Consider the following 27,818-nt stretch of genomic DNA (forward strand, 5'->3'; position numbering starts at 1 on the left):
CCAGAAATAGGGACTTACCTTTAACCTCTAAGGGGTAATAGCAATAGTCTGTAAGGAGAGAGTATTTTAGACAAACCTGGTCAACAATTTCTCCTCATGCCTGGTGTTGGGTTTTTATCGGGTGATTTTTGAGGAAGCATTGTCAGCCCAGATGAGAAAAAGAACCTATTTCTTTGAGTAGGGTAAGGGATTCTTGGGGCATCTGATTAGACAAGAGCTCAAATCACACTACTCTGTTGCTTTGTGAGCAGACAAGTCTTGTGTTGTCTGAAATCTTTTTCCGAATTCTCATCTGTAAAGTGGGAGTAACAATATTAAGAATATGACTCATATAAGCAAGGACAAGTCTATTTTAAAAGAAAGGAGCAATAATTTGTCCATGTATGTTGGCAATAGGAAATGAGACCTGAGGAGATGGCTCAATGGTCACAGTGCTTGCTGTGGAAGCATGAGGCCACAGGTTTGATTTCTTAGCATCCATGTAAAATCTGGACATGGCAAGAAAAGCCTGTAATCCCCTCACTGGAGAAGCAGAGACATGAAGATTCCTGGGGTTTGTTGGCCATGCAGTCCAGGTGGGCTGAATTGATAAGCTTCAGGTTTAGTGATATCCTGTTCCAAAATATAAGAAAAGTGATTGAGGAAGACATCCAACATCCACTTCTGGACCATACATGTATACCTGCATAAGCATGAACACACACAATGTGTGTTTTCACTACCTACATATGTGAAACAAGAAGCAGAAACACGTGAGGGATATTCAAGAGAAATAAGCAAGTGGGTACAACAGGGATGATGAACCAGTTGGCACGAAGCAGAGAGCCTCATGCAGTTCAGCACTAGTTCTGTGGAGAAAGCCTGTCCCTGGCCAAGGACACATCTAGGGTCATGCTGTCACTGTCTACCCTCTCAGACATTCCACATAAAACTAAGACTTGCCTGCAGTAAGATGGCCTTCAAAATTGTAGTGCACTGGTGTGAGGAGGTGACCAAGTTGTGGTTATTCCCCAGCATTAGTGACCATCACAGCTCTGAGCACTTACCTCCACATGTGCCTCATGTGGCTTGTTCATTCAAACTCCTGCTGGGGACTCTCACTTTATTAGTAGCAATAACTTAATCAAAGCAGCAGACTCTGTGTCCGACACAAATGGACTTCAGGATAGAGAAGGAAAACAACCAACTGGTCTACCATCTACTCCTCAATCCTTATATCTGGGAAAAGACAACAAAGTTGGGAGTGATTATGTGACTATTATCCAGGGATCTGGTGACAGCTTGCTTATTTTGATTTTTTAAAACAGGAACAAGTAGAAACACAAAACTGAAATCATTCTACTGAGCAGGTTGTGATGGAAAGGGGATATGAAAATATGATTTTTTTCAGTAGGCTGAGATTTTTGTCTAGTCTTTCTAAGTTGTATCAACCTATCGATGGCTCCCCCAGTTGTAGGGAATGGTACTAATTCTGCACAAGTTGTCATCTTTTGTTTTGGTTTTTGAGACAGGGTTTCTCTGTGTAGCAGCCCTGGATGTCCTGGAATTTACTCTGTACTTCAGGCTGGCTTCAAAAATCACAGAGATACACCTGCCTCTGCCTCCTGAGTGCTGAGATTAAAGGAGTGTGCCACCACCAGCACAGCACAGACTGGCATCTTACTCATCCACTCTGCTTCTTTTCTCCTAAGTAGGTGCCTTTAGACTCAGAGTGAACCCTTATCTTGTCTTTCATCCTCCCTGAGATGCTCCTCAAACTAAAGACCCCTCTACCTCAGCTGCCCCTCAAACCCCTATATTGGAATTTCAAGTATATGCCACATCTCACACTTCCTTTCCTACTCTTAAATTCTGTGAGCTCAGCTGTTTTGTCACCTGTGTCTTCAAAGCCCATTTATATCACAATCCTCTCCTCCCTTCATCTTCATGTTCCTCAAAAACTCAACAATTAATATTCTCGGGGTAGAGTTCCTGTTGATTCCAGCTTTGACCCCCAAGCCCTGCTTTCGTAAACTGTGAACTATTCGCCATCACTTCACGGGATCGAGGTTTACTACGAAGACATAAAGTGTACCCGAGATGCCTTTGAGAAAGACTGGAGAAAATCTGCAGGATTTATTCGTATGTCAGCAGAGTAGGAGAGGAAGAGGGTTGTTGCATTGAAATCTCAAACTCCCATTCACAGAGGAAGAAGCTCATTGTCCCTAAAAATCCCTCAAGGGTAGAGGTGGTACTCAATCACTGTTTTCTGGAGGTGGAATACACTTTGTATGCGTCCATCCGAGTCGCCCAATTGTGGGAAATCTGTATATTCTCGTATGGAACACTACTTCTCAAAAACAATGAATTGAGGTGACATCCATGAGATTTAGATGGCCCCTAAAATCGCAACTGCTGTGGAAACTCAGCAGACTCACCAAGGCATGGGGTGTCTGTCCCTGTGCTGGACCTCAAGCTCGACCTGCATCTTGGGAACCTGCCGCTGGAGGGCGCCAAGAGCGCGCAGGCCTTAGCCAGCTGCTGGAGAAAGTCGAGCGCGGGATCCACTGCTGCAAGCCCAGAGCGGCGGGATCGGCGGGCCGCACAGGACGCAAGGACTGTCACTGCGGACGCGCCGAGCTCACCGACTTAGGACACCGGCCTCAGGGGAGCATCCGGCCTTTTCCTCGGACTCCACGGCTCCAGATTCCGGGTGAGCAGAGTTCGGGGCGGAAGGCGATGTCTGCGGAAACTCACCGCGGTTCCCCGGGGAACCGGGTGCCTCCGTTCGCGCGTCTCTGTTGCATCTCGGCCGTGCTGGGGATGCTGTGGTCCCCCGTGTCGCTGGCGTTCAACTTGGACGTGGACAAGCTCACGGTGTACACTGGCCCTGAGGGCAGTTACTTCGGCTACTCACTGGACTTCTACATACCTGATGCACGCACGTAAGTCTCTGGGTTGGGTTGGTGGCTAGCTCCCGGGTGGGTCCCAGTTCCTCCTCGCCTGTCTCTGCATCCCAGAGGAAAGGGTATCTGAGATTCTAGCCAACTGCCCACACGAGATCGGATTCTGCTTTCTGCCTGCTACCAACTTCTCTCAAGGCTCATGCTAGATAGATGAGCCCTGTGAACTTTGGAGACGCTACACTTGCATATAAATCCGGATTCAAAGACAGGAGCATCATACAAAGGAGAGAATGGAACCAGATAGATTCAATTTAAAAATAAAGACCACAACACAGTTAGTAGCAACTAAGGTCAGGGTGCACGCGCCTTAGGTTGCAAGCGGTTGGGATCTGTCCTCTGGTTTCCCCATCAGTCTCCACCTACCTCCATCTAGATAGAACCATTAGCAGCCTCTTCCAAAACCACATTTCTAAAGCTCATAGTCTTCCAAAGAGGAAATCAAGTTTGACAGTCTCTCCATCGTAAATCTGCTTGTGCCCCCATCCCTGCTGCAGTCCAGTAGGCATGCTGCTACGGACTGAATTTCGTGTGCACAGGTTTATGAGCCCTGAGGAGTGACTTTCTCCAACTCCTTTGTAGAGCCAGCGTTTTGGTGGGGGCGCCCAAAGCCAACACTAGCCAGCCGGATATCGTGGAAGGGGGAGCTGTCTACTACTGTCCCTGGCCCGCAGAGGGATCTGCACAATGCAAGCAGATACCGTTTGACACCACCAGTAAGTGATGCTCTTCCGCATTGTGGCCCCTGGTTAAAAAGAACCAGAGCCATCCCTGGGGCAAATGTGCCTTCTCTTTGCCCTTCTAAGCTAAATCTGAGTGTTTTGGGTGCATCTGATAACTTCTGTTTCCCTACTGTTCAGAGGTGAGCGTTAACGGCAAGTGGCTGTCTGGGCGGAATAGAAAGTTATACAACCTTGTGGGGATTGGTGGTACATGCTTTTAATCCTAGCGCTTAGTTGGCAGGTGAGTCTCTGTGAGTTCAAGGCCAGCCAGAGTTACCTTGACTGTAGAGAGAATCTGGTTGTGCCTCAAATACAGATGGAAAAGGACTCGTTTCAGAACATTTGTTGTTCTCTACTTCCCAAGTCCAGAGGCAAGATGTTCCCTGCAGTAGATCCAGACTGCGACCTGGGGTGCTTGCCGTTCTAATGCTTTACAGAAAGAAAGAACTTTCTTTCAAACTATTGGTCATTGAATGCAAAATACTACAGGCAGAGAGTGGATGGATTACATTCACTTCCAGAATCCCTGGACAGATGTTTCTTATTTAATTAAAGAGAAAATACATTTTAAACAATTCAGTCTGGTTATGTTTCGTCTGCTGTTTTCTCTTTGGGTCCTAAGAAAATAATTTAAAAGTAATGTTTTGAAAACATTATCGTCAGTGTTTTAGCTTGTACCACCCAAATGTTAGTATTCAAATGATATATATTATCAGAGAAAAATTATCTCTTTTCAAAAATGCAAATATGTCAGATCAAATGCCGAGTTTGATGGGCAGTTGTTTAAAATACCTTGTACACGACACAGCTTTTTTATGATGTCATTCTTGTAGTTTTGCGGTTATCTAGATGCTGTGCATCTAGAATTTATATAGAATGTCCATTGTTACAGAATTTTGATGAAGTTGATTGGATGGTATGTACTTGTGACTTTAATTTGTATCACTTATGTTGAGGGGAAACTAATTCCAGCACTAGGAATATGGGAATAATTTTAAAGAAAAAATTATGCAACCCTTACCTTGAATTATGAACCAATTAGGAAAATGTTCTATAGAGACATTTTTGAAATTGTATTCCCATGTCCATCTATGGATACTATATCTTGTTTCTTATTTCATTAAATATTCAGTTATTTGATGCCAGGTTTATAAGTCTTTATTTTTTTTTACACTCAAGTTTAGCAACTGGAAAATTGAAACCTTTTGTGAACAAAACCATGAAGTTTGAGCTCCTTGCTGATCTTTAGTTTAAGAGCAAACTTCTGGGGCTGGGCAGATGGCTCAGTGGATAAAATGCTTGCTGCACAAGCATGAGTGCCTGAGGTTTGATCCACAGCGCCATGTCACAGCTGGGCAGACAGGGTGTCTCTGTGACCTCAGCAGTGGCTGGGTGGTAGGCAGGGGGATTTAAGGTCCTTCCTGATGAGCCCATCTCAGCTCAAACAGAGAGCTGCAGCTTCCACGAGAGTCTTTGCCTCAAACAATAAGGAATGGGGAGAATATAGCCTCAAACTCTGGCTTCTACATATGTCACTTGGGAAACACGTCTGCAGACACACGTGCACACATGTATATACTATGTACACATGTACACGCAAAGACTTCATCTATGATTTGATCATATAAGCATGAAACCAATGTCACTTTAATCATATGACCTCAAATAATTTGTATTTTAAATATTTATTTGTACTTATCTGTGTGTGCATCTTCTTGTGTATGTTACATGTATATGGGTGCCCACAGAGGCCAGAAGAAGGTGAATGTTCATTTGAAGCTGGAGTCATGGGGGTTGTGAGACAAAGGATGTGGGTACTGGGAACTGAACTCAGGTCCTCTGGAAGGATAGCAAGCAGTCACCTCTTAGCCATTTATTCATCCACTAATCTGCATTTTTAAAATGTAATTTAAATCCAAACCTTGACACATAAAGATACAAACAAACCCTTTTATTATTTGAATTTGCATTCAAGAAGAGAGCCATTTCAATTTTGAAAATTTTTAAACCAAGTAGCTATACCTAGTCATACAAATGAATTTAATAACTTTCTAGGATATTCCATAACGCATGAAATCAGGATGTAGTTATCATGGTTTTTTTTTCATTTGCTAAAAGAAGAATTGATGTCTGCCTAGATAGGTTATACCTGGATAGCTTTGTAAGTGCTAATCTCAGCTAATGTCATGATTTAATAGATGAAGAAGAATTGATGTCTGCCTAGATAAGTTATTCCTGGATAGCTTTGTAAGTGCTAATCTCAGCTAATGTCATGATTTAACAGATGAAAACCACAGAATCCAGGCATCAAACTGACTTTTAAATTGACCTCTCCAGCCAAAATGTTCCATGGTAAATTACAGTAGTTAATATTTTCCAACATTCACTCTAAAGCAATTGTTTAGGGTTTTGAGTTCACTTTTCTTCAGCAAGCAAATGCTGAATGCTTGTGTTTGGATTTCCAGAATGGCCCACAGGAATGCACTTAACCCATATTGTAGTTGAATTTATATTTGCAGAGCAGAAGGGGAGAAGCTAGGACAATTTTGGCAATTACACAAGTAGAAAAACACTACCTAGAAAAGACCTTTGTTACTTGGAGAGTGTTGAAGGGGTACATGGCTTCTCTGTATGATTCTAAAGACGTAGCAGGGTGTCTCAGCATTCAGGCACTGGGTTTATACTTTGAAAATGTTGTTGTTTGTGTATGTGGAGGGTTAGTAATCAGGCACTAGGCAAATGCTTGCTACTGAGTTGCATCCCCATCTTTTAGATGTATAGAGATTTTACTCAATAGAGATGTGCATTTATGCTTCTCAGCCATATAGATGGAATAAAGTGAAGGGATAAAAGGGAACAAGAAATGGATATTCCTGAAATAATTACATAATTAGAAGTGTGTGTGTGTGTGTGTGTGTGTGTGTGTGTACAGGTGCACACGCACATGTGTTTGAGTGTGTTTGGAGACCAGAGCTGACTCTGTGTGTCTTCTGCAGTCTCTCTCCATCTCTTTATCTTTAACTGAGTGTCTGTCACTGAACTCTGAGCCCCTAGAGTTGGCTCTCCTCCCTGTCCAGGGGCCCCAGGGATCCTCCTGTCTCTACTTCTCAGCACTGGGAGTACTCACCTGTGCCTGATGATCTACCTCAGATCTCCCTACTTATGCAGTAAGCACTTTATAGGCCAAATCGTCTCCTCAGCTCCAATAACATTTTTTTCAAAAGTAATGGAGTAAGAAAGGCTGCACAGAGTTTGAGAGAAATGAAGGGTTCAGGCTGGACTTAACACCTCAGTGACCTATGAAACAGAGAAGATAGAAATCTCTGGGAAAGAAAAAAATCCCTGTGTCAGCCAAGAGGGGGTACTGTGAGACCACAGTTTTGTTTGTTTGCTTGTTTGTTTTGGTTTGGTTTTTGTTGTTGTTTTGATGAGGAGGAGGTTGCGTGGGAAGCCGGGAGCCCAGAGCTGGGGTTTATACTCCTGAGTGGGTGCTGATATTCCATTCCTAATTTGTTCAGTTATTTTATTCACCATGACTAGGAGAGTGGAATTGACAGCAGCTCTAATTTGATGCTAGGATGTGAAAACAAAGAAGGGACAGCAGAAGCCCTCAGAATTGCTTTCTTCTTGAAAGTGGACTGTGTAAGCAGAGGGGCATAGTAGAACCTAGGCTGAAAGGTGGCAACAGGCATCACCAACTCTGGGTCTCTTGGTCAGTAATGTAGATGCATGAACCTTTTTTTTTTTTTTTTTGGTTTTTACGAGACAGGGTTTCTCTGTATTGTTTTGGAGGCTATGGGTCCAGCCTGGCCTCGAACTCACAGAGATCTGCCTGCCTCTGCCTCCCCAGTGCTGGGATTAAAGGCGTGCGCCACCACCGCCCGGCGATGCATGAACTTTTGACTACTACATAGCAGCCCCTTTGTGCTCATGCTCATTGTTCCTAATCTCTTGCACAAAACAACTATGTAAACCTCATTTTCTGAATCAACCCCCAAACTATGACTGAGACCATATGATAGCACAGTAGCAGCCATAGGCTGCTTTCTGAATTCCATCCAGAAATGGGAGAAGGCTGGTCTTCTTGGAGTTCAGGACCACAGCTGGTTCTGTTGAGTCCAAGAAACACTGAGCATCTGCTTTCCCTTTCCTCTTGCCCCAGACTCACCTGCCCACCACAGCTGGATCTGCAGATCTCAATGTAAATGTCTTCTTCCTCCAAGAGGCTACACTGAGAACCAATTTTGGCAAGTGTTTTGGAGAAAACAGAGTTTTAGAAGTACTTGTTCTGGGTAGAAATTATGGGTTGTAATGTCCCTGGTTTATTTAAATTCCCACTGAATCTTTGCTTTGAGTCTCCAGGGAGCTACCTCCTGAGTTTTTCTGGAAAAAGGAAGACAATGCCTTTTTCTTGAGCTATTAAGGACTGTGGCTTAAGGATACATGAGCACCGTGGCATCCAAGGAACAGTGTAACGTGTGTACTATGTTGCCAGTATTCCTCTGACACTACCCACTATTCATGTCTTTCTCTCTGCCTACTTTTCTTATTATATCACAAAGCAAGACAACCAATAAAATCTGATTTTTCAATGAAGTTTGCTTGAACTTGTCCTAGCCTTGGGAGGTCTACCATTTACTGTTTTGCTGGTGTAACCAAGCGTTCTCATGCTAGACACTCAAATAGCTAGCTATGTAACTTAGTCTTAGGACTATGTTAATTTACTTAAGGCTAACTGGCTTATTTTAAAAGTCACCTGCTAACTTAATTCTTTTCATTAACTGTTCGTCATTTTATTTTTACCTTATCAATCAACTTGGATTTCATGTTTTACTATACCAAGTGACAAATACAAAACTAGAGGAAGTTTCCAATAGCCTGTGACTTCAAACACATTAATACCATCAAATTCTGGTCCTTTCAAGTCCAGAAAGAGGGGTTTTAAAGGAAGCATATGGCGTTGGGGGAGGTGCAAAGAGCAGATAATTTTCCTGCTCTGTACAAAATCAAGTAGTTCCACTTCTCTCTCCCGCTTCCGCCTTGCCTTCTCACTTCAATGGGATGGAATTCCTCTTAGCTGCCGCGTCGATGTCTCTCACTTTAGCCTCTAAACTGTGCCCCTGTCATACAAAGCGCAAAACCTCACATCTGCAACATGCATGTGAAACTCCAAGGCTCATTTCTTTTTTTTTTCCTCTCCACTTTGCACAGCAATATGTGGATGACATAAAGATCAGTAAAACAGACCCCTTCTGGCAATGAATAGGATGGATGAAATAGGCATTTTCAGCCATGGATCACGAAAGGGTAAATGGTTGACCACTGTAACCCAGCACTACCCTGAGAATATTTGACAGTTTTTGATTCTCAAGTGACACGCTTGGAGAAGAAATCTAATGGCATGCGCTAGTGTATGGTAACAATTGTCACAACAGTAGTAAGTACAGAGTCAGACAGCTGGGATCCACTCATAGCTGGAGACCCATGTGAGAGAGGGAACAGGAAGTGGTGGGAGATGCTATTGGATAAGCTTACAGAGAAAGACTCCTAGAGTTTGCTTTAATGTAGTGTCTCTGTACAAAAGAAAGGGGGAAAAACATAAAATAATAGGTAATTCAGTTAGGGCGTTTCAAAGTTCCAGAGCAGCAAGGTTTTTGCTGGGGTTGGGCTTGGAACATGAAATCCCTGGTTTTGTTGGATCTGTTTTGTTTTGTGTTGCCCAAGCCCACAACATGGGCAGCTCTCAGCATCCGGCTGTGGCAGTGGGACTAGCTTGTTTTGTGATAGTGCTGGCGGTGCTGCTTTCCTCACGTGTGAGGTGGGAAACATGTTGCTGAAAGGAACCTTGCTTTTCCAGCCTCTCCTTCTCCTTGCACCCATCCCCAGGGATGAGGGGAGACCATATTTTGTTCGGCAACAAAGGGAAAGGAAAATATAGGTCAGAGTGACTCAAGCCAATGACAGAAGGAAGAACATGAACGTGATGGGACTCAGGAGGAACAGAAAGCCATACTCCAAGTTTAGTTGAAAGGAAGATGGGGGACTCAGTGACAACCTTCTCCTTTGAAGGATCTGCAGCAGAGCCAACAGTGCTGGTGCAGATCTGCAATCTCAGCTACGTGGAAGCCGGGGGCTGGATATCTGCAATTTAAAGCCTGTGTGGGCTACATAGTTGAGTCCAATTCCAGCTTGGACAACTGAGACCCATCTTTAAAATGAATACCCAAAGTAGGGTGGAGCTATCACTTGGTGGTAAAATGCCTGCCTCGTATGTGGGAAGCCATAGGGTCAATCCCTAACATAGCAAATTGATGAGGATAAGTAATGATAATGGGTTGATGGGTATATCTGATTGGCAAGAGTGGTTTCTTTGCATTGATGAGGCCTTGAGTTTGACTCCCATCAGCAAATAAATGAATAAATAAATGAAGTTTTACTACTCATAAACATACACAGATGAATATATGTGCAGAAAATTTTATGTATATATTAATATGTAAAAGGAAATATGTATATGAATACATGCGCAGAAATATTATTAGTCACATGCTAACCCTGAGTGATCAAGACTTGTTCAGATGACCCTCTCCTTTTCTTGTGAACAACCCCTGGTGGCTACCAGGCCCAGATATGCTGGCCTCATAGAGACACCCACCACCCATTCCTAAAGGAATCTCCATTGGCTTCGCCACAACAAACACAACTGAGTCCTGATAGGAGAAGGGAGGAGGCAGTGGACCCCACAGTGCTTAGCAACCAAGGGAGAGAGAGGAAGCAATTAGAAAGAGGAAGCCCTTGAAACTCCAAGTAGAAATGGGAAACAGATCTGCTCCACGGCTAGTTGAGTAGTATGAACACTAGGCGCCTGCTGCTTAATCTGCAAAATTCTTTCAAGAAGCTGGAAGTCTGTGTGAGGGAACAGGCTTCCAGGTTCTTGGCAAGAATACTCCAGGCAACAGATGCAGTGTTGTGAGAGAAATATTGAAAATCATCTTGTGATTATTCTGAAAGACAAAAACTGCACTTTGACATTCAAACTGACTGACTGAGATGCACACTGGGAACCCTGCGCAGAAAGCTCTGTATCCATGATGAAGACGAGGAACATGGGAGCACTGTGGGCATGTCTGTTTAGGTATGCTCACCTGATACCATCTGGTTACACAAACAGATCTTTATGGAAGTTACATAGAAAGCTAATGATGATTTCATTAGCAGCATTCATTCATCTTTAAACCAACAGGCATGCTTAGTACATTGAATGAAAATGTCTAATTTTTCAAAATTCAATTTAAGCACACGCTTACCAAAAACATGTGTACCTGCATATGAGGTGTATCTGCATAATGAATTCTAAAATAGAGTAGAAGTAATGTCAGTTGTAGACCATGTTACAAGGAGATTTGAGATAGGCTAGCAAACTGATTCGCTGATAAGTGGTTTATATTCAAAACATTCTACCTCTTTCACCATTTCTGCACTGTTATGAAATGCAGATGGGAAGAGCTCATGTGAATGTCACCAGACAGTCTGGGCAGAGTGCAGTCCAATCTCAGCCATGCAGAAAAGCCAGAACGGGGATCTCTGATGCTAAGTGTGGCACCCCAGAGGTCTGTCAAGATGAGAGATATTTCTAGACCTGTAAACATTGCCAAAAGTGATTCTTTGCCCTTTGGACTATTTATGTAAAGATAAGGTGTCCATTACAAAACTGGGTCTCTCTTGAAATGCTTGTTGAGCATTCCGAAGGGGAGGAGCAGTCTTTAAAGGGGCAACAGGAAGGAGTTGGGGCAGCTTGGTGAACCTTTCTGTACTGTGGTTATTGCAGTGAATAATTGACTAAATGTAACTGGTGAAATCCATAGAGGTACATAAGAGCGAATTTTCCTGTAAGTAGTAACAGAAAAGCTTAAAAATGAAGAGAAAAAAGCCTAGATGGAAAATAAATATATAACAAGAAAGCTACACATATATGATCAAACTCAATTTTGTAGCCATTGCCTTGAATACATGGGCATTAAGATCTTTAGGCTATGGGAACTTCTGATCTAATAAAACTGTAATATCTAAGAACACATATTTTGAATGAGTGCAAGCCATTTCCCCTGTGAGTGAACAATTACAACACCGTGTGAGACCATCTTCATCACTCTGTAAATAAAGACTGATATCAGAATGTACTTGTTAAGAGAGCTGTGAATGCAAACATGTTGAGTAAGACCACATCTGTTCATTGAGATCTTCTAACCTGCAGTTCCCCAGCTTATGAAATTTGAGTGTGAAATTTCATTTCATCAATAGTCACCAAGCTGAGTTCTCACTTCAACCATAGTATATTAGATAACAAAATGAGTGCAATTTCACTGTACAGCATTTACTTAGCAATTTCAGGCTGAGTTTTCTTTATCACTGCTATTTTACATATGGGCACAGATTCTTATATGACATTGTAAAGGCTTCTTCATCAGTCGACGATGATGTCCTGGACACACTGAGACCAGAGAAAAGGGCACACAGCATTACTACAGCCGTATGTTTATTCAAGGACCCTATATAACCCATGCTATATCTACTATCCACAAGGTCTAGTAAGGGAAAGATCTAATGGCCAGGCTGTGGTTCCATTTCAGCTGCCTCCGTTGTCAGCTCTCAAAAATCAGCCAGATGGCTCCATTCTAAGACAGCCTCTTGCCACACAGCTTAAACAGCTTTTCTTTCTATACAGCACACTATGCCCTCTTCATCACATACACGTTCCAGTTCACATTGGGCTCCTTTGCGGTCTCTTCCGTAACCATCTATAACAACTTATCTTCCAGAAATTATATTCTGATACTTCCTGCTTCTACTTCTTATACTTCCTAATGGGATATGTTTCTAGAATTTTAAGACAGATGGTCACACATCCTTTTATGGAATAAAGACAAAATAATTTCAACAGCCCAAATGTGATAGTCAATGAAATTAAGGTCACAAATCACACAAATATGACATAACCATAAAATTGAAGTCTAAAAAGGATCAACATGAATATGACAAGTTACTTTTAGTTTAATGTTAGTTCAAAATTTCAAACCAGTGTATATAACTTTTTAAGAGTACTGGAAGGGAAATACAATGAAAGGCTGTCTGATTAATATGGGTCCAGGGCTGAAGAGGGATCTCAGTTGACAAATGCTTGCCCTGCCAGCAGGAGCACCCATGTTTGGACCCCCAAACTGATATACAAAGTTCAGGTTGGTGAAGTTATTTGTAATCTTAGCTCGAGGTCAACACCAGGTGTTATTTCAAGTACTCCTGTCCCCTCCCCATCTCCCAGGCACTCTCACTGGACTATAACTCTCCAGGTCTGTTAGGATAGCTGACCAGAAAGTTCCAAGGTGCCTCCAATCTCTGTTTCCCCAGTGATGAGATTACAAGTGCACATTACCTTCCATCGTCTTTTAAAAACATAGATTCTCGAGTTAGAACTTGGGTTCTTGTGTTTGCAAGGCAAGTACTCTGCTGTCCAAGTTTTCTCCCTAGCCCTATCATAATACCTTTTGTCCTTGAAACCACCTTTTATCTCCAACATATGTAATAACAATGTCATCTAAGGGGACCAGTAGAGTTTTAAATAAAATTTAGTGACTTTACACAAACAGATCTTTTAGACGCTGACATATGGCCACAAAGAGAACCTTGGCCTTGCCTCTATAGGGTGTGAAAGGAAAAGAGAGACAAGCTGAGGAGCGGAGAGAAGGGCATGTGTGTACATGTGCACAAGCATTTATTTAAGACTGGCTGGGTCATCAGCTTTCTGTTTCTACTACAGAAAATTAGCAGGCACCTGAGGGGCTTTAGACAACACACACGAATTGCCGTACTGCTCTGAAAATAGAGGTCTAAAACTGGTCTCCCTGAGCCAACATCAAAATCTTGGCACAGCCATGTACCTTCTGGAAGCTCTTGGAAATGTTGTTTCCTTGACTTTCCCAGGCTGTAAACTGGCCCCATTTTCTGGCTGGAGGCCCTTTCCATTTTTAAAACTCACAGTGTTGGTCACAAGTGTCTCCATGGCTCTCTTCTGGGCCTCTTGTTTTCTGCTTTGCAGAACTCATGTTATTACATTAGAATACATTAAAAAGCAGGAGGTTAGGTGACTAACATTCAAATTTACTGCTGACATGACTCCCCTTCATTATTGCTTACTGATAACTGATCTGTAGGTCTGTAGACATGTGAAGGTCATTATCTTGCTTAACCTAAGTGGTCAACAGAACTTCACTGAGAATGAGTGGGACTAAGCTAGGTAAAGCCTATGAGGAAGAAGCATTTTAGAGTGTTGTCCAGGTAAAAATCTGGAGGTGAGTATATGTGGGCAATAGAGAAAGGCCTGTGCCTAGAGAGAAGAGAGTCAGAGAAAGAAGAGAAAATTAGACCAGGAAGGCTTTGGTGGCAAGATTGAACTATGATACTTAAGCCACACAATCCTGAAGACCCATGGCCTCTGTATTTATTCACATATGTACAGGCTACACACACACACACACACACACACACACACACACATTAAAAAAGACATAGATCTGAAAAATGAAATGTACAAATATATCTTATAAAGGTTGGTAATTGTGTGCAATCAGCCTTTTAACTATGGTTATTTGAGATACTGTGATGGACACTCTAAAGCAAAATGGTTCATAATATTTATCAAAGACTTCATAGGAAACATGGCTTCCCAGTAGTCCTCCATAACCTTAGGATCATATAGTCTTCCTGCTCTCTCTTCCACAGTTGATTCCTGAGCCAACTGGATTCATTGGTTCAAAAACACAAACAATGCATGGAGTTGGAAGGAAGATTTGGTGGGCAGTGCATCTGGGAGGAGGTGTACGGGAGTGGATTTGAATAAAATACATTGTATACATGTCCAAACTTAAGTTCTCAAAGTTAAAAATAACACCTCAGTGGATCACCACTGAACACACAGTTACTGAAAGAGCTGAGATCTGTAGATCACAAATGCAAATGTACAAAAGGACATTTCTTCATCTACTGAGGAAACATGGACGTTTAAAAGTACATTCACAATGCATACAAATTAAGTAAACATTGTGCTAATGCAATTTCATGGAGTCAAAAGAGCAAAAATACATAAAGTGAACCAGAACCTTCTGAAGTCTTCCTAAAAGCCTCAGGCCATTTGGATACAGTCCTCTCCTCTGGAAAAACACTCAAAAAATAATGTCTTAGCAGGCTTCCATGCATTTGTTCTGCCTGACATGATGCAGCCATTCTGCATGTAGCCAAACCATGCAAATCTTTTCCTAGAACTTGACTTTCCTTCCTGCCTTTCCCCTTCAGAGGGAATTGTGGTTTGGAGAGTTTGGGGGTTTCAGCATTTGGCACTGTAATCTTCCAGGATTATGATTTCAGAGATCTTAGATTTTTGGCATTGTATACCTTATGGATTTTGATCTCTCAGAATTTAAACATTTAATATTATGACATGGGATACATGGGATTGTGTCTTCTAGGATCCCGACCAGCTTAAAATTATATGTTACTTTAATAGTCAGGGTTGAGATTTGGGTTCATACTAAAAGAATTGCACAACCAATGGGAAGTTTTGGGTAGGAAGCAGGATTATTTGAATTATGTTTTTTAAAGGATAATTTGAACTTTTGGATGAAGAATGAACTATCACCAATCCAGAACAGAAGCCAAGGGATAAGGCAGGGACCACTTACCCCTGTCCAAGAAAGAAATACAGCTTGACATGAATAAGAACTATGAGGGGTGAGAGATGGGTGGAGCTGGGTTTCACATTTCAGTTAGTAGGATCTCATTCTGGATCAGATGAACAGTGTGAAAGAGAAAAAAAAGTTTGACCTCCCAGGGTAACTGGACAGAGGCTAGAAACAGTGGTGAAGGAGCATGCCTTGGAGGGAATATCAAGAGTTGAATCCAGATATGTGAAATTTGAGATGCTTATTTGACCTCCAAATGAATGTCAAATGGGCTGTTGGATAGACACAGGCCTTGTGCAAGATGCCTGGGATTTTAAATTTGGAAATCGTGTGTAGATGATCTCTAAGACAATGACTTATTATGGGGCAAGTGTGGACCAAGAGTAGAGCAGCAAAGTGAGGAAACAGGAAAGGGATGATATCTAGATTGAAACTGAGTCCCAGAGTACCCCAACCTCTATAAAAAAGATTGGGCATTTTGATGGTTTAAAGAAAATGACCCCCAAAGGAAGTGGCACTTTTAGGAGGTGTGACCTTGTTGGAGTAGGTATAGTCTTATTGGAGGAAGTGTATAACTGTGGAAACAGGCTTTGAGGTCTCATATATGCTCAAGCCATGCGTAATGAGACAGACCACTTCCTGTTGCCTGTAAGATGTAGGAGTCTTAGCTCCTTCTCCAGCACCATGTCTGCCTGCATGTCTCCATGCTCCCACTATTATGATAATGGACTGAACCTCTGAACTGTAAGCGAGCCACCCTAATTAAATGCTTTCCTTATAAGAGTTGCCATGGTCATGTTGTCTCTTCACAGCACTAGAAACCCTAACTAAGACAGATATGAAGGGAAGTGCATATAGAATGCCCTGTTAGATGAAAGGGCTGGGGGTAGGGGAGCTGGGAGGGACAAGGCGGGAGCTGGGATTGACATTTGAAGATGCATGTTTCTAATTTATATAAAAAAGGAAAAATGCAAGGAGCTAAAATAAAGTCACTTTGGTTGGAAGTCACAAGAATGGTCCTGGCAAGATAAAGGTTCTATATGGCTGATTTTTTAAATTTAATTTAAATTAGAAACAAGTTTTCTTCACATGTCAATTCTAGCTCCCTCTCCCTCCCCTCCTCTGCTGCCTCCTTCAACCCTCCCCCAACCCCTTCCTCAGTCCCCACTCCACTCTCCAAGGAGGGTGAGACCCTTCTTAGGGGATCACGAAAGTCTGTCATAAGATCCGGGGCAGGGCCTAGGCCCTCCCCCATGTGTCCAGGCAGAGACAGCATCCCTCCATGTGGAATGGGTTCCCAAAGTCCATCTGTATGAAATGGTTAAATGCTGATTTATTGCCTGAGGCCCCAAAGGATGCTGAAGCCTCCTCACTAACACCCACCTTCAGGGTGTCTGGATCAGTCCCATGCTGGCCTCTCAGCTATCAGTCTGGGGTCTATGAGCTCTGAGATACCATCTTACTCCTGTCAGGATGGCTAAAATAAAAAACACCAATGACAATTTATGCTGGAGAGGATGTGGAGAGAGGGCAACACTCCTCCACTGCTGGTGGGAGTGCCAACTCGTACAGCCACTTTGACTGGTTTTTCTGTAGAGAAAAAAAAATCTCTGCCACTGAGTTGAGAGTGGATTCGAAGGTGGCAAACGTGAGCAAGAACAGCCCACCAGGAAGCCATGTCAGCAACTGCACTCAAAGAGCATGGTGGCTACTATAGGGATGAAGCAGCAGAGACAGAAAGAAATGCAGAGACTTGAGATTTGAGAGAGATCTAGAAAAGTCATCAACAGAAAGTGCATGAAGTTTTATGCCAAGTAAATTAAAAAGAATTTAGGGGTGCAGAAGATTCATGTTTGACTGAAATGTGTCTGTTTTGTAGGTCAAGGAAAGCTTAATTTAGAGGAAATGGCATAGAGAGAGGAGCTGAAGTGTGTGTGTGTGTGTGTGTCCATAGCTGGGGTTGTTAGGTAAGAGAGAAAACCATGCCAGCCGATGTGAATATAGCTAAGTTGTAGAAATTGAGGTTTAAGTTGATGGTTTCATCACTCCAGTCCAATCACAGTCAGCTCTGCCCCTCAGCCTATGTGCCACACTGGGAGTTGCTTTAGTCTTTGTTTCTAAACTGGTCTTCTACAGATGGATTAGGATTTCTCTTGGGGAGCCCCTTGGTTTGTTCCTTTATTTCTAATTTCTCACTTCTCTAGCTGCACCATATAAATCAGCAGAATTCCTGCCCTCCAAAATTTCTTACATTGTCCCAAAAAAGTCCATATGTATTTCCAGAACAAACATTACATAAAACTTTAGTCAAGCTACATATGAAAAACATTTCAAATAGCATTATATGATGTAGGAAACTCATTCATTTTTATTGCTAAACAAAACTCTAAATAGCATTAGCTACTATGGTTATTCAAAACAAGAAGCTGGGAATGTTTTCCTTTTTTGTTCTATGGAAGATGACTTAGATATGGAAATAATTATAGAAAAATTATGTTCTCATTCAGGACAGAAAAATATATAATAGGAATATTGTAATATAATCTTTACTATTGCTTTCCCAAACCCATACATATGAACATTATTATTTCTGCTCTAAAGGCACAGATTTGTTTCTTTTAAGCATCTTAATATCTGGTTATGTATGGAGGAAAACATTGAAATTGTGGTTTTGACAAATGAATTTAAAAGTTTCACAATTTTCAGAACAGAATAATTTATTTTTCGGTTCTTAAATTGTGAAAGGCTGAATGAGTTTACCATTATGAGCAGAAAGTATATCCAGGAAACTGGATTCTAATGACCTTTTAGTTACCCTGTTATAGAACTCTGTATTCAGTTGCCTTAAAAAAAAGAAGAAAGAAAGAAAAGAAAAGAAACTTGTGTGGTCCATCCTTGTCACGAAAGAACCTCTCATCACCAATACAACTCTAAGATGACAAATTGTCTTTCAACCAGGTACAGATCATTTTTCCAGGTCTTCTATTTTCCCCAGATTATAAAATAACCCTATTGACAAATAACAGAGAAAATAATTCTGGCATTGTTAGCAACACAGCTTAGTGCCCACCATTAAAGTCCAAGGAGAATGGAAGCTTCATGAAAAACACATCCCTGTTTGAAATTTTTAAAATAACCTAACAATTTTTCATCTTGAAGAGAGAATTTACTGCCTTACTTATTTATTTGGCACTGGCATAAAACTCAGAGTCTTGTACATACTAGGAAAACACTCTAATGATGAGCTACACAATCAGCTCTTTTGTGTGGTTGGATTTTTCTTTGGGTTGCCAGCTCACAAATAACGCCATGGAGACATTATTAATTATGAAAGCTCAGTCTTTAGGCTTGTTTACAACAAATTCTTACAACTTAAATTCGCCTGTTTTTATTAATCTACATTTTAATACACGCGGCTTTTACCTTTCTTCTATTCTGTACAACTGACTTGTTCCTCTTCTCTCTGGTGACTCCGCCTTTCTTCTTCCCAGTGTTCCTTTCTCTCCCCAGAAATCCCACCTGTTCTCTCCTGCCTAGCTATTAAGCAATTCAGCTCTTTATTAAACCAGTCACAGTGACACATCTTTGCACAGTGCAAACAGATATTCTGCAACACGTTTGTCATTTGTCTATTATTTATTTTTTGTTATTTTGTTTTGGGATAGGATCTCGGTAGTTAACTCACACTACTAGCTATTTAATCACTCAAGTGAGGGGACTGCAAGATGTGCCGTCACCTCCTCCATTGACAAACAGGTTTTAAGGAAATTTAGAGAAGTTGGAAATAAGAAACGATTGCTCTCTCTCTCTCTCTCTCTCTCTATCTCTCTCTCTGTGTGTGTGTGTGTGTGTGTGTGTGTGAGAGAGAGAGAGAGAGAGAGAGAGAGAGAGAGAGAGAGAGAGAGAGAGAGAGAGAGAGAGAGAGAGGGAACTAAATGGAGAATAGGAGAAAGCTATAGCAATGGAAAGGAAGGAAGCCTCGGACATGGAGACCAGGTAAACCTATGTCCTCTGGAGTGACGAGCAGGGCACAGAAACTCAATCTATTAGGCAAAGGTATGAATTTATTAATGCTGCATGTGTGTTTGCACACCATGTATATACCTACTTACACAGGGTGTGCATACATGAGTTAAATCACCAATTGCAGTTAAGAAGACATCATTCAATCAGAATAAAACATACCTTGAATATCAGAGACAGAAAAGAGTCTGAGAAATTTATTTAAATCCTTGAAAGTTCCCAACAATAAAATGGAGCCCCAGAGCCTTCTTTAACATCTTTTAATGGGGGGCTTGAGAGTAATTCATCGGAAGTTTAATTTTGTGTGACTTAAACTCCGGCTCATGCTCTTTTCTTGGGTTTGTTTCTTTTAGAAAAGGGATTATCTGACACCATCATTTTATCTTGAACTTTATATGAGTATTCTTTATTCTCACATGCACAGCTCCTACTTAAATGCAACTTTTACAGCACACATTTGATGATGATCAAGATTTAAATGTTTAAAGATTTCTTTCTCTCCCTTCTTGATCAAAACTGTCTGGACAGCTCCCGAAACAGCTTGAAGAAAGTCCCTGAGGCAATAGACTTGGAAGTGATGATCGGAGGCTAGAGCCAAGCTTACTGTTTTTCTGAGATGAAATCGAGAGCTTTATAAATAGCTTCCCAAAGTTGTCCCATCTGGTGAAATGTTTGGCCACACCTGTGTAGTTTCAGCTTTTCCCTCCCTCATCCCTGGTGATCTATCCTCATTTCAGCTCTTCTCATTCCACTGGACAGAGTGGAGAAATCTGCTGTTACTCATCTGTGTACTGCATTCTACAGCCTGGCACCACATTCTTGCTCTGAAACACATATCCCCCCAAATAAAAAGATCTAAAGCTGGTGGGCTTTGCCACCCACGAGGACCTGTATCCAGACTGCCCAAATATCAACTTAAGGGAGCTCATTCACAGCCCAGAAAACAGAGCAGGCCAAAACATTGCTGCTTGCTGACAGCCATCTGTATTTCTCAGGTTGGCTGCCTGTCTTTTCAGGGTATCTTCAGGTTTGTCTCATCCCCACATTATAGAAATACATTAAAAGGGAATGTAAAGGGTCAATTCCTTCCCACCCATACCCAACTCTGACACACTTTTTCAACAAAAGTGAAAATGTAATGAATAATTTATCCTGGGAAAACTTCTGAATGAATGCATGAGAACTGGACCATTCATTCAATAAGCTTTTGTGGATGGCTTACAGGGTGCCATGAATTATTTAAGAAGAGCAAACTATGGAGGAGAACAGGATAGTCTTTGTGCATGGAATTAATGTATGTGGTCAAAAGAGAGTCAACACATGTGAAGATGATCATACCATCATCTCAGACAGAGGTCAGTGCTGTGAGGGAAAAAAAAAACAGTTGCAAATGACTAGAGAGACACAAAGGGTCAGGTGACCTAGGAAATGCAAGTCTGGGGAGGTGGGTGTTTTAACTTCTACCTGAGCAATGAAGAGGAGTCAGCCATGGGAAGCACAATGGGAAGAACATTCCAGACAGCAGGAAGAGCAACAGCAATGGGAGAGTCTTAAAGGCTGGGTATATTCACAGGGGAGAGCATCATTGTGTCTTCTTCTTAACAAAAACCACAAGCTGAGGGAGTGTGAGGTAGCAGGGCATCTATGTTGTTCTCTGGACTATGTAAGGAGTGTTTTCTTCCTACCCTCAGGTGCAATAACCATTACTGAGCAAAAAGATTGAATAGTTGTTAGGGTTTGAACGTGAAATGTGTCCCACAGACTCATGTGTTTGGACACTTGGTGCCCAGGAAACACAGCTATAGGAGATGGTAGATGTTTCAGGAGATGAGACCTGGCTGGCAGAGGTGGGCCACTGCGGGGGAGAGGGATTTTTGAAAGCATAGCCCAGCCTTAGATCTGTCTGCTTCCTGGTTGGTAGGATGTGACCAGCCAAGTCAGGCTCCTCCTGACATGGACTAAGGCCCTCCTGCTGGCATGGCTTCTTCACCTGATGGACTGAGATCTCCTGACACATGAACCAAAATCAGTGTTTCCTTCCTTCAGTGGCATTTTTCAGTTATTTTGTCACAGTGAGAAGAAAAGTAACTAACAACAATGGTGTTGGGACACATGACTTTTCATGTTGAAATAAGCACAATATCTTTACCCCAGTTTATAAGAACAAGTACTTTTTTTTTTGGTTTTTCAAGACAGGGTTTCTCTGTGTAGCTTTGTAGACCAGACTGGCCTCGAATTCACAGAGATCTGCTTGCCTCTGCCTCCCAATTCCTGGGATTAAACACATACATCACCATTGCTCCACTAAGAATAAATTCTACATGGATCATAAGACCCATAAAGTTAGAGGACAAAAAAAATGAGAAGGCATTTTCAACATATATAATAAAAGAAGAATCAATATCCCTAACTTATGATTGATTATTACCAATCAATAAAGCCAATATGCAAACTTAACAGGGAGGATTTTTACAAGGATGCTTACTAGATAACCATGTATACAAAACTTTTATTTCTTTTTGTCTTGCTATTACTAAACACGTGGGCTCTAAGCATCCTTGTAAAATCCATTTCATCAGATACTAAAGTAACTGTAATTCCCAGGCCCTCCAGAAGAGCAGCAGAGAGGGGCATTTGCTATTCAGGACAGTTAAGGTTTTCCTAGGGACCTGGCTGGGAAAGGGCATCTAGCTTTTTAAAAATCATTTATGTTCCCCCAATATTAGTAACTTTGATCACCTTTTTATGTTTGTAGACCATTCATTCCTATGGAGGGTTGCAATGCCTAAAACATTTATTGTCTGGTCCTTGACAGATGCAGAACATAGATATATATTGTTCATGAAATTATTTGTGTGTCTATGTGCATGTGTGTGTGAGTGCCCACAGAGGCCAGAGGTAGATGTCTGCTGTCTTCTTTACTCGCTCTTTACCTTAGTTTTGGAGACAGGTTCTCTCACTGAATCTGAAACTCTCCAATTGGCTAGACTAGCTAGCCAAAGGATCCTCTTGTTTCTACCTCCTCAGTGATGGGATGACATGGGCATGCCACCTCACCTGTCCTTTACATGGCTGAGGAGGATCAAATTCAGTTCTTTTTGCCTGCAGGGCTAGAACTTTGTTGACTGAGCTATCTCCTTCATGCCAGGATTATTTTTAAACACACACACACACACACACACACACACACACACACACACACACACAGAGTTCATGATGGTGACACAACAGAGGAGGAAATTGGAATGGGTAGAAAAGGAAATGTAATGTTTATGAGTGTGAGAAATCTGTGATATTGTTAATTCTGCCTGGTGTTTACTTAAGTGTTTGTTATATTGTCTTCACACTTTTTTATACTAACTTTGTTCTTCTTTATGACAGAAAAATTCTACCATGTATATATGCACATCTTTGCCCAAATTCTTCTGTTGATGGACAATTAGGATAGTCTGTATCTTAGCTATTGTGAATCATTCTCCAGAGATGTACAAGTAAGTTTGTGATGCATTGGCCTGTGGTCCTTTGGGTGAATACTTAGGAATGGTACAAAGTTGGTCCTATGATAGATGTATTTTCATGTTTTGAAGGAACCCCCATACCGATTTCCATAGTGACTGAATTAGTTTATATTCCCATCAACAGTGGTTTTCCTATTGAAGTTTTGTCTTCTGTGTATTGGTTTGGGAGTTCCTTTATTTTAATTATATTGTTGCTTCTCTTTAAAAAATCACATGGAATATCCTGCCTCTTAGAAAACTTTAAATTGCATATAGTCAATTGCAAAGTATTTCTTGTCTTTCAACTTTGTTTCACCTGTCATTTATAATCTGTTAGGAAGTTACTAAGATGAAGTGGTCTCTTTCAGGCTTGTGGAGTGGACAATGCTTTGGGTACCTGGGGTGACTAGGTACCTTCCTTCTGCTTCAAAGGACATGAAGCCTCCCCTAAATGCTCTGCATTGCCATTAATGAGCCAGTCAGGGTTGGGTTTAGATTTCAGTAGGAACATAGAGCCCACTTTGCCTGTGATGATTAGGGAAGAAATTAATTCAGCAGCTTAGAGGCTTGTAAGCCCTGGAAAAGAGAGTAGCTTCCATGGATCAAGAAATATAGAAGTGTGGGGGTCATATAACATGATCTCAGCTGACCAAAGCACACCAGAGACATGGATGTCAGGACAGCATCTGGGAGTGGCCAGACTGACCAAACATCACATCTGCCACCATTGAATTTCATGAGTCTGCCTGCAGGTGCTGCCAGAAAGTGACAGGCTCCTCATTTCCCTCTTCTTGTTCATTCTGAATCTTGTTTGTAAGGAAGTCATAGAAATGTGTTTTCCAGGGTTTAGTTCCTGCCATAAAAAGAAGAGACTAGAAGGGTGAAAATAGTGATGAGTAGCGAGAGCTACTTTTTAATAAAGGTCAGATCAATTAAATCAAAGCCATCTTCCATGTGTTGATGACTCATTGGGCACCATCGTAAGTTGCAGATAGCATTACACCCAGGGTCGTGCCAACTGGCATGAAAGAATCTTGTTCTGAAGGGGAAGGTGAGAAATTAGGATAGATCACTTTAAGGATCAACCAAACGTGCTACTTAACTGAAACTCTGTGTAATTACAATGGTTGGGTTTTGTGTTTGTGTTGACCCTAGAGTCTCACATAAGCTAGGTTAAAAACTCTATCAGTGAATTATATTATCAGCTTTCTCTTTACTTTTTATTTTGAGAAATTCTTGTCAGGAGTGGTATCACTGGGTCATGAGGCGGCTGATTTCCACAGTGTCTGCAGCATTTTACATTCCCACCAGGATATATATATATATATATATATATATATATATATATATATATATATATATAATCTGTATTTCTCCTGCGTTCTTGCCAGCATTTCTCATCTGTGTTTTCTTGATGACAGCCATCTGGATAGTGTGACATGAAATCTCAATGTAGTTTAATTTGATTCTTTTCTCATGGTTAAAGATAGAGAATTTGTTTTCAGATGCTCGTTGGCCATCTTTATTTTGTCTTTTAAGAGCTGTCTGTTCAGTTGATTAGATTATTTATTGATCAAATTCGTTTTTCTCTTGTGAAACAGAATTTTTATTTGTTTAACTATTTTGAAATGTGTTATTGCTGTGTTTGTGGATGATGCGTGTGTGTGGGCTCACCAGTGGAAGAGGACAGTTCCAAGTTCTCTTGTCCCACTATTGTGTTAATTCCAGGACTTGAGTGTAAAAACTCAGGCACCATTCCCACTGAGACACATCACCAGCCCCAAACAGGATGTTTTAACAAAATCAAATATAATAAGACAAGCCAAAAGAAGAATAAAAGAGGCCCAGGAGAAGGCACCCATTCATTTATAGACTCAGAAACTGCATAAAAGCACTAAACTGAAAGCTGTAGTATACAGAACCCAGTGCACAGCCATGTAGGCCCTGTGATTCCTGCCTCTGTCTCCGTGAGTCCATATGGTCTTTGCTCAGTTGACTTAGAGGCTTTTGTTCTCCTAGTGTCCTCCATCCTCTGTCTCCCCAACTCCTTCTGCCTCCTCTTCTGCAGGGTCCCCTGAGCTCTGGGGGCAGGATTTTGATGCAGACATCTCATTTAGAGCTGTGTGTTCCAAGTTCTCTCTCTGAATAACATTTGGCTGTGGGTCTCTATGTCTGCTGCAGTAGGAAGCCTCTCTGATGATGGCTAACTAAGGCCCCAATCTGTGAGTAGCAGAGTATCAAAAGGAGTCATTTTACTGTTACTTTTTAAAAAGACCAGTAGTATTTGGCTTTACCCTAGGTCTCTAGGCTATCTAGACTCTGGTTCTTAGTCACCCAAGCAGTGTCAAGTATGGGTTCCTTCTCATGGGGTGGGCTTGAGTCAATTCAGACCTCAGTTGCTTACTCACACAAGGTTTGTGCTGCCATCACCTTAGCATATTTTGCAAATAGGACAGATTGTAGATCAAAGGTTTCATGGTTGGGTTGGTGTTTACTTTTCTCTTCTGGTAGCTTGCAGAGTATCTTTCCATGTCATAGAAACTATAATATGAGGTGAAGGCACAAACTCAATCTTTCCATGTTCAATAAGTTGTGTGGGTGTTAACTTCTGCAACAGGGTCTGGCCATCAGTTTGTGGGCCAAAACAGAATTTCTAAAAGATGATTTGTGGATGTTCAGGATCAATGAAAGAATCACACACTCACATCAGAACAGATCAGGAGAAATTGAGACTGATGCAGTAGAAATCTTCTCTACTACATTGCTTCAGTTGAAATGCAATCAACAAAACTCATTTGTTGGTACTCTTTGACTACAAAAAGCTTGTCTCCCCAAATAACCATAGTTTACTCTCTTAGTATAGTTATCATTCAGTTCAACGTGTAGTAGCAAAAAAATACTTAGGAACCACCCAGACAGACTCACACCATTCAGTTCCACAAAACAAAGCCAGGCTTGGAACTGGAACTATTTTCCTCATAACTGTCTTCCTTCCTTACAGAAGCCTGATTCTCTTAAGTCCTTTGGGGATCTCTTTTAACTATGAAAGTTTAAGTTGCCAGTCTCCTTTTCCTGAGTTTTTCCAATGTTAGAAATTTCAAAGCCACTCCAGCACTTTCTCTCCATACTTAATCAAAACCACATTGACAATCTTGTGAGGTGTCACATATTTTATTGCTGAGTCCCACAAATCTCTTATAACAGCCTACTATGGTGTGTTTCTGTGAGTTTCTTTCCAATTCTTAGATGTAGGTTACTTTCTGAGTTTCTGATAAGATGCTTTTAAAGAATTATGGACATTTGGTCAAATTGCTAGAAGATTCTGTTTAATGTGATTGTCAATTTATAAACACCTTTCATGCCAGCTCCTGCTTATGATCTTGGTGACTTTTGACCAGCTGCACAGTGACAGATCAGCTGCAAACAGAAGGGTCAAGAACTCCAAAAGGTTGAACAAGTCAGCCAAGATCACCCACTTAGTGGAGGCAAGATTCCTTGACTTTGAGTTTTTGGTCACCTATGCTACCTAGACATGAATGGCAGTGTTTGGGAATTCCATTTCAGGCCATAAGCTGCAACATGCTGTAATTCTTTGCCGACTGAGTGCATTTGGGTGAAAATTTCCAGAACTTGTCTCTTAAAAATACTTCAGAAACATCAAAGTTAAGATTTTTGAAAAAGAAATTCATGATTTTCTACTAACATGTCACAATGTAAATTTTAGATTCAGATTGAATACATTATTCTTTAAAAAATGTCTGTAGTCATAAGTAAACTCAACTGAAGTCTTAATTAGGTGTTTATTTTGGCCTTACCTAATAGGACTTAAAACTTCATTTTGTAATGTATTTATTTGAGAAGCAAGGAAGAAAAATAAAAATTTGCATGAGAGAAAACACATGCAGGTAAGATGGTTTAGAACAAATGTACTTAGGAATTCCTTAGCTATTACTATAGAGCACCTTGGAATGGGGCAGATGAAGTCACATGGCAAGTCAGTTGACTATGAACCAAGGGTTAAAGGAATGATTGCTGCTTTTGATTAGGACCTGAAGTGTGTTACACTTGGACTGAATTTCTCCTTGTCTAGCCTCTGCAGGCTGAACTCTAAAAAGGAAATGGAAAACTGTGCTATTATGGACACGTGCTACTCAGTTAAAAGTCAAGGCCTGAACATTCCTTCATGATAGTTTCTGATGCATGCTGAGACACTTGGTGCTCATCTGACCATAGAGAAGGGTGTTTGTTTTTAAGACTTAATTTTAGTATATGATATATGTGTGTTTCTGCATGAGTGTGTACCACCTGTGTGCATGGGTGTCCAAGGGGTCCAGAAGACAATACTGGATCCCCTGAAACTGAAGTTATAGGTAGTTGGTTGTGAGTGGCCCAAAGGGATGCTGGGAATTGGCTTCTTGTCCTCTGGAGGAGTAGCAAGTATTCTTAATGACTGAGCAATCCCTCTAGCCCCACAGGAAGGATCTTACATGCTTTACTATTAAAAAAGATTTAGCCTTCTTCAAAGCAGTGACAATGATCTGGTGTCCTATTAGGAGTAACTGACATGTACATCCAAGATGCTCAGAGCCCACATTATGTGGAAGGTAGAGTTATCTCTGCAATATGAAATGTAAGAGAAAACTTCCTGTAAGTTGTGATGTATATTATACATATCTTAATGTTGTATGTGCATAGTGAAAGCCACCCTCAAAAAAGCTATTTTTTTCAGAGCTGGGTATGAATCCTTGATCTGATGCATGCTAAGCAAGCACTCTACAACTGACCCATATTCCCAGCCTTAAAACCATCTTGTAGCTTATACTGAAAGAGATATTCCCACAGTGTATTAAAATTAGTTTTCAAATATATTTAAATAGAAGTACAGATATATACATAATATAT

At 41.3% G+C, this 27,818-nt stretch overlaps 1 protein-coding gene and 1 long non-coding RNA gene across 2 annotated transcripts in view; one reads left to right on the forward strand and one right to left on the reverse strand.

Moving 5' to 3' along the window:
- Positions 1–1,208, reverse strand: part of LOC121143516 — a 2,684-nt gene extending 1,476 nt beyond the window's left edge. The window contains exons 1-2 of the long non-coding RNA XR_005880741.1: positions 1,047–1,208; positions 1–612 (exon numbers count right to left, since the gene is read on the reverse strand). The exon at positions 1–612 is cut by the window's left edge and continues 1,476 nt beyond it. This is a non-coding gene — a long non-coding RNA (uncharacterized LOC121143516). The remainder of the gene's footprint in view (positions 613–1,046) is intronic.
- Positions 1,209–2,544: 1,336 nt separating this feature from the next.
- Itga8 (integrin subunit alpha 8) overlaps positions 2,545–27,818 on the forward strand; it is a 174,543-nt gene continuing 149,269 nt past the window's right edge. The window contains exons 1-2 of the mRNA XM_040755473.1: positions 2,545–2,924; positions 3,525–3,658. Coding sequence (XP_040611407.1) covers positions 2,719–2,924; positions 3,525–3,658 — 340 coding nt within the window. The 5' untranslated portion in view covers positions 2,545–2,718. The remainder of the gene's footprint in view (positions 2,925–3,524; positions 3,659–27,818) is intronic.

The sequence above is a fragment of the Mesocricetus auratus genome, unplaced genomic scaffold (genome assembly GCF_017639785.1).
Source record: "Mesocricetus auratus isolate SY011 unplaced genomic scaffold, BCM_Maur_2.0 Super-Scaffold_100013, whole genome shotgun sequence".
NCBI lineage: Eukaryota > Metazoa > Chordata > Mammalia > Rodentia > Cricetidae > Mesocricetus > Mesocricetus auratus.